The following is a 7,942-nucleotide window of genomic DNA, read 5'->3' on the forward strand; positions in this document are numbered from 1 at the left end:
TGATTGTTAGTCGTAAAAACAAAACAAAACATTTGCAATGTAACATAAACAAAAAAAACTTGATTTTGTTTTGTTTTGTTTTTGTTGTCACGTTACTCAAATTTTCACTTTTTTTTTTTGTAATCATCGTCATTACAATGCAAATATATAATGCAAAAAATAAACCGATATTAAAAATTATTTGACGGTTTAAATTTGCCGAAACGTGGCAATAACAACAACAACAACGCGAATGTTTTAAATAACGAAAAGATAATTAATTATAACAAAACCAACATAAACAAAATCAGAAGTATAAAAGTCACTTATTACCTGACAGCTGACACGAATGACATCTCAATAATCGTGCCAAAAAATTTTTTTGTAATTAATATTATATTTTTATATCACCCGTCACGTTTTTACGAAAAATCTAGTGACACGATATAATGTTTAAAAACCAATAAAATTTTTTTTAATGAAACGGAAGGAAGAAAACAAAAAAAACCGTTCTTCACACGTTCGAAAATTTTCAAAAAAATAATAATAATAGTGCGAATGATAATAATAATAGTAATAATAATAATAATAAATTTTAAATTTCAGAAAATGGACTCCCGAGAAGATTGAGAACTGCTTACACGAACACACAACTTTTAGAATTAGAAAAAGAATTTCATTTTAATAAATATTTGTGCAGGCCTAGAAGAATCGAAATTGCTGCTTCTTTGGATTTAACCGAAAGACAGGTAATTATTAATAATAATAATGATAATGATAATAATAATGATAATAAGTATAAATTCGATCGTTTATTTAATAACGGACCGAACGGAAATGGAAACGTCGACAACAACAAAAAAAACCAAACGAGGTTTCCTGAGAAGAGTAAAAAATCGAAATTAAAGGATGAAATGAAAAAAAAAAAAAACCAATTGATGATGATAATGATGATGATGATGATGATGATTATGTTTTCAAAAAATCTAAAAAAATTTTGGAAGGAATCCGTTTCCGGTTTTTTTTGGAAATAATTAAAAAAACGAAACGAAACGATATCGATTGAGTCGGATATACTAAATTTAAAAAAAAGAAAATTTTCCCCAAATTTTAACTGCTTCAAAACCATTTCCTTTTTTTTAAAATTATAGTTCTATATTTATAGCACGTTATATAGCGCTATAATTTTTGTTTAAAGAGAGAGAGAGAGTAAATTTTAAATTTATTTATTAAAAATGGCATCGTCGTCGTCGTCACTCGACTGAATTTTTTTCTTATTCTTTAAGTTTAGAATAAAAAAAAAAAAAAAACTTTATAAAACTTTTTCGTATTAGAAAAAGGAATAAAAAGAAAGGAAGAAAAAGGAAAAAAAAGGAAAAATCTCAAAATGACAAACATTGTTTCATACCGTATCGGAAATATGAAATTTCCTTTTTAACAGCATTGAATATTTGTTTTTTTAAGCATGATTTGATTTTAACGGAAATTTCTCTATTACATTCTCATCGATCAATTTTCACGTTGCCCTTTTTTTCTCTCTCTCTCTCTCTATCTCAATCTCTCTCACTCTCTTTTTGCTGGAAAAACTAATAATAATAATAATAAATAAATAAATAAACTCGAAAATAAAACGACTGGAAAATAAATAAAAACTAACAAAGTCGATGATTTTTTTACCCACGTGATTTTTTTTCTTTTCGATTGTATCGTTTTTTTTTTTTACTGCCACGTCAATAGAAACGACGTGGAAATGGGAAAAAAAAAAATTACATTCGGGTATGTTTTTTTTCTCTCGGTATTGTTTTAACGTGCGTGTAATTGATTCAAACAACAACAACAAACAACAAACAACAATAATAGTAATGATTATGTAGCGTAAAAACAATAAATTAAGCAATAGCGGTTTATGTGAGAAAAAAATAATAAAAATTACAAAATAAAATAGAAAACAATAGAATTTAAAAAAAAAAAAAATAATAATAATAATGATTATAATGGATAATAATAATAATAATAATAATAATAATAAGAGGAGGAAATGGCAAACTGAAAAAAAAAGAAGAAGAAGAAGAATGAAAACTTTAATTACTTTTTTTTTTTTTAATTTAATATCCTTCTTCGCACGAAATATTCAACGAAAAAATAAAATAAAAAATCATTTGTTTGTTTGTTTGTTTGTTTCAGGTTAAAGTATGGTTTCAAAACAGGAGAATGAAACACAAGCGTCAAAGTTTGAGCAAACAAGGAGAAGACGGTGAAGAAATAAAAGATTCGCCGACGGGTGGAAAAGGTTCGAAATCCGATGATAAATCCTTGTTGCTCCAAGATGAAAATTCAAAGAAAAGTTGTCAAAACTGTGATCTGACACCGACGGGACTCGAACTAACACACGGTATGAGAGGGAAAAATAATAATAATAATAATAACAATAATAATAACAACAACACCAACAACAACAACAATAACAATACGTATAATAGTAATTCGAGATCGGGAGCGAGTAGCGTGGCAAGTTCGAATTCAAGTTTTGAAAAAATTGTGACGGAAGAAGATTCTAGATCGAATGACGGTAGTAGTGTTATGACGTCTCTTCGATCTCCGAACCTTAAAAGTGAAATCAAAGTCGAAAGAAGTAAAAGTCCGTTACCCATTGATAAAAACACGCCACCCATTATGATACCCGATAGAAATGTTATACAAATACCTCCACCGGGTAGTTTGACTCCGTCTAGCACGCCGGGTACACCGTTGGGACAACAATCTAGCCCGATCGGAACAACTAATCAAACCATTTTCCCTCCACAACCTCGTCCGAGAAGTTCACCAACGGTCGTCGCGACGTTAGCCACAGTCACGGCGACGACTATAATGTCGCAAAGTAGTTCGACGATAAGAAGTCAAACTCCGCATTTCAATCAGCATTCCGTCAGGTTGATGCCGCCGAGAAATCAATCACCTCAATCGACCGGCGATTATAGATTTAATCAGTCTCAGACTCAAAATTATGGAAGACAAGTGAATTATTCGCCGAGAGAGCTTTATCAAATTCAACAGCAAAGAATGATGTACGACAATAATCAGTACCGACAACAGCAATCGCCTCGTTTAAACGGGGTGCACGTACCGAGAACGAGCGGAACTGTTTTACAACAGCAATCTCCATCCATGCAACAAAATCGAACGAATTATTCCGTTCAGCAATCAAACATGTATCAATATTGTCCGCAAAACCAACAGTATAACAATTACCAACAGAGTCAAGAAACTCAAACAAATTATCAAAATTATCACAGGAATTATCAGAGTCAATACGCTGAACAAACCGAATATCAAATGCCGTCGAATAATTATCATTATTATCAAAATTCAAATTCAACGCAAGGGAATCATACGCAATTGACAGGAACGCAAAGTCACGAATATTACGATTTGCAACAGCAACAGCAACCGCAACAACCGCAACAAACTCAACCGCAACAGCAACCTCAACAGCAGGCGACAAATTTTCACCACCAGCAAGACACAAATTCCGTCAAAAACGAGCATTTTTTCGAACATCAAACACCTGAACAAAATTATGTTAGCGTAACCGAACAATTTCCCGTGGCTGCGGCGGGGGGCAACAGCGTTATCGCTTCTGCGAACATCATGACGCCTCCTACAAGCCTACAAACAGAATCTAGTAACGACCAGTTCAATCATTTTCATCATTTTTACAACGAACCTCATCATAATCCTTCACCGGCAGACAATAGCAGTAGTTCATCAGATTTTAACTTTTTGAGCAATCTATCCAACGATTTCGCTCCTGAATATTATCAGCTTAGCTGAGAGATGATATTATATTAAAAAAAAAAAAAAAGGTCATTTTCTCATCTATGATTTGTGTGACGTCACACGGCAAAATTATAGCACTTTTTTTTTTTATAGCGCGTACTACGCTTCAACGCAAACTATAATAATTATCTCTTTGCATTTAATTTTTTTTTTTTTTTTTTCATTTTAAAAACGTAGTAAAATATATACAAAAACACAGCTATAAAAAAATATAGTCTTAAACTATAAACTAAGCTATAAAAACCGGCTTTAGGTCTATAAAAAAAAAAAAAAAACTAATCAGTGGCGAAGCAATTTAACAACAAATTACAAAAAAAAAAAATTTTTTTTTTTTTTTTTTATATTCAACTTTTTAAATCTTCCAACGAGTTAATCAATAAAACGGAAACCAACGTAATAATAATAATAATAATAATAATAATAATAATAAATAAAAAAATTAATATATAAATTTTGTTTTTAAATCGCCACAACAACAACCAACGAACAACAAACACGTTACAAATTATTATTATTATTTTTTTTTTACTTTTACCTCTTAGTTTTGTTACGTTTTTTTTTTTTTTAAATTAGTTCGAGCCATTAAATATATAAAAAAAAAAAAAAAATTATCGATTCGAACGTGGAAGAAGTCATTTATATTAAAGTCAGCCGCCACGTTAAATTTTTTTAAATGAATTTTTATTTATCCTTTTGCATTTATTTTAAAAAATCTCAAATGTTTGTGTTATTAACAAACTACTCGCGGAATTACTTCATTTAATCAATTTCCGTAATAATAATGATAATAATAATAATAATATCCGTGGGTATAAAAACGATGGATTGATAATTAGAATCCTCCGGTCATTTTCAAATATTATTATTATTATCGATTATTGGAAATGAAAAAAAGTCAAAATAGTAACTTTTTACTAAAAAAAAAAATTTACCGCCGGAAGATGACGTAAATAAACCGGAAATCAAGATAATAATAATAATAAAAACAATTTGCCATCATGCCTTACATGTATGCTACGTCATTCAAATTAAATTATTTATTTAAACTCATTATTATTATTATTACTATTACTTATTAATCAATAATTAAAATTGCACTTTTATCATTATCATCAAAATAATTAATTTTGTATTTACAAAAAAAATCGATTGAAAAAAAGAGAAAAAAAAAAGTAAAAAAATTTTTAACGCGCACGTTTAATAATAATAATAATAATAATAATAATAATAATAATAATAATAATAATAATAATAATAGTGAAGCTTTAAAATGACCTTTTCAATGAATTTATGTGTGATTGAAAAAATATCATTATGTAATTATGTTAATAATTAGTGCAATAATGCAATTAATTAATTTCTATTATTATTATCATTATCATTATCATTATTATTATTATTTTTTTTGTTTTAAAAAAAATGAATGAGCTTATTTAAAAAAATTATTAAAAAAAAAAACTAAAAAAAAAATTTGAAATTTTTTTTTCAAAAAATTTGTTATGAAACTTTAAAAAGTTATAAATGAAAAAAAAAAAAAGAATTCTGTGAAAAGAGAGAGAAAGAGAAAGAGAGAGAGAGAAAGATGAATTTAAATAGGATGTAATGATAATAATAATATTAGTAGGTCGAAATAAATTTTTGGAAAAAAAATTTTTTTTTTCCATATAAAATAAAAAGCACGCCCTTTCCTGGAATGGATACTGGAAAAATTAGGTAAACGCAATCGCAGTAATGAAAATTTCTTTTGCGTCACATTTTTCGATATCCAATCAAGTGATTAGACTTAAACCGGTCAGAATAATAATAATAATAATTTTTTTGTTTGTTTGTTACTTTGGTAACACTGATAAAAACAAAAACAATAATAAATTGAATATATTCGTCCGGTTAATTAATTTATTTTTTTGCTTTCCGACCTCTTGTGTAAATTAAAGTGTGTATGTACGCACACGCATACGCATTCTCTCTCTCTTTCTCACTCTCTCTCCTTTTTCATATAAAAAAATAAAAAAATATAAAAAAAAACTTACCGTTCTATGATGTGATGCAAAAAGAGAAACGTTGTGCGTTCGAAGTTTCGACCAAAAAAAATCCGTTTGGCGTTACGAAAATCTTGGGAAAAAAAAAGAAAAATAAGGTCAAAGGTTAAATTTTACATTCAAATGAAAAAAAACAAAAAAAAAAAATTTACGCAATTGTAAAAAATAAAATAAAAAATGAATTTTTTTTCGTTTGTTAAATTTTTCGTAATTAACGACACACGCAACAAACAAACAAATCCCCGTTTTACGCGGATATTTAAAATTTTATAATTTTGTGGATTTTGTAAATATTGTAAAACATTTTATTAAAAAAAAAATTGTTATTCGTCGTTTTGTGTAAATTATTCGACAAAAAAAAAAAAAAAAATGTAAAATCAATTCGTTGTTAAAAGGTAAAAGTCTCAAACTTTAACTTTTCCTTTTTTTCCTTTTTTTTTCCTTTTTTCCTTTTTTAAAATGTCAAAAACTTTACGTACGTTTACCTTTTTAATTATTATTATTATTATTAAGAAAATAACGATTTATATAAATAAAAGAAAAAAAAGCCTTAAAAATTTTAAATTAAAAAATAATATAAAGAGGAGACTTTTATCAATTAACTAAAATGTGTATATTAATTAATTAATTAGATAATTAACGTGAAATTTATTGTATTAGCTTTCCAAACAAAAAATAAATAAATAAATATTATTAATAATAATAATAATAAGTTATGTAGAAAAATAATAAAAAAAAAAAAAACTACATTAAATAATTTTATTTACACCATTTAAAAATTTTTTTTCTTTTTTTTTTTTTTATTCCTTTCTTTTCTTTAGAATTTTTTTTTTTAAGGGTGTGACGTTTTCTAAGGGTTTAAAATTAAATTATTATTATTATTATTTGTTTTTTTTTTTTTTTCAAAATAATCGATAAAATTAATCATGGCGATCGATAAAATTTAATAATTTATTAAAAAAATCGAATTTGTTTTGATTTAAAATAATTAATTTGAAAATTTTCATTCAACCCTCGAGGGGATGCGTGTGTGTGTGAGTGCGTGTGTTCGAAAAAGGGGTTCGTTACGTAAGTATATAAAAAAAATCATCATTATTATTATTATTAGTATATTAATTAAAAAGACGAGAGAGAGAGAGGGAGATTTTGATAAAATCAAATAAATATTTGTAAATAATAACGTTTTTCGGTTAAATTTTTTACCAGAATAAATAATAAAAAAAAAATAATAATAATAATAATAATTTGCAAAACTTTATGTTCTCTCTCTCTCTCTCTTAAATAAAAAATAAAAAAGATTCAACGAAGAAATAGAATCGTGAACAGGGATGACATCAATCAACGTCAACATCCGCATCCTTCGTTGAATGTCTTTTATTGACGACTGACTTCAGTCCCGGGCTTAAATGTTTCAAAATCAGTCCCGAAAAATAAAAAAAAAAAATTTTTTTTATCGTTTCTTTCTCTCTCTCTCTTTTCTTTATTACCATTTCTTTCCCGTTTTCTATCTCTCTCTCTCTCTATTTTTTTTTACTGATATATTCTTTTATTCATTCAAAGGTTTCCAAACTTCGAATAAATAACAGTTTATTTCCATTTATCAAAAATCTGAATAATTTTTTTTTTTTTTAGAAAAAAAAAACGTTGAATCGCGGAGTTTTTTTTATGGGGAGAAAAAAGGAAAAGAAAAGGGAGGAGAATAAGAAAGAAAGAAAGAAAAAAAAAGTTTTAAAAATACGACGACGATAATAATGATAATAGACTACGAGAGGGAATAAAAAAAAAAAAAAAATTTCATGCGCGGCGGTGAAACGAATAAAAAATTAAAAATTTACGTACCTGTACCTGAATTTTAATCTTATACGGATTGTTATGAAACCCACAAACGCCTTGAAAAGTTTAATAATAATAATAATAATTTCTGATCCCTCAGGAATAAATATCTATTGAATGAGTTTTGTAACATCACATCAATTTTTGTGAGTCTTCCTGTTTCCATCTCTTTCTTAAACACGTCTCTGGTCACAACAGCATCTGTAAAGTAAGATCAAGATCAGAAGATGGTAAAAAAGGTCAACAAGGTTATG

The 7,942-nt window shown here is 27.1% G+C and overlaps 1 protein-coding gene across 1 annotated transcript; it reads left to right on the forward strand.

Annotated features, from left to right (window-relative positions):
- Window positions 1-457: 457 nt before the first annotated feature.
- Window positions 458-3,810, forward strand: Phum_PHUM266910 (proboscipedia, putative; the record flags this gene model as incomplete). Its single annotated transcript, XM_002426610.1, has 5 exons — window positions 458-488; window positions 586-728; window positions 2,164-2,371; window positions 2,477-3,391; window positions 3,500-3,810. 5 exons carry the CDS (start codon window positions 458-460, stop codon window positions 3,808-3,810), a joined length of 1,608 nt encoding a protein of 535 aa, XP_002426655.1.
- Window positions 3,811-7,942: the final 4,132 nt, after the last annotated feature.

This window comes from Pediculus humanus, genomic scaffold (genome assembly GCF_000006295.1).
Source record: "Pediculus humanus corporis 1103172107642 genomic scaffold, whole genome shotgun sequence".
Classification (NCBI taxonomy): Eukaryota; Metazoa; Arthropoda; class Insecta; order Psocodea; family Pediculidae; genus Pediculus; species Pediculus humanus.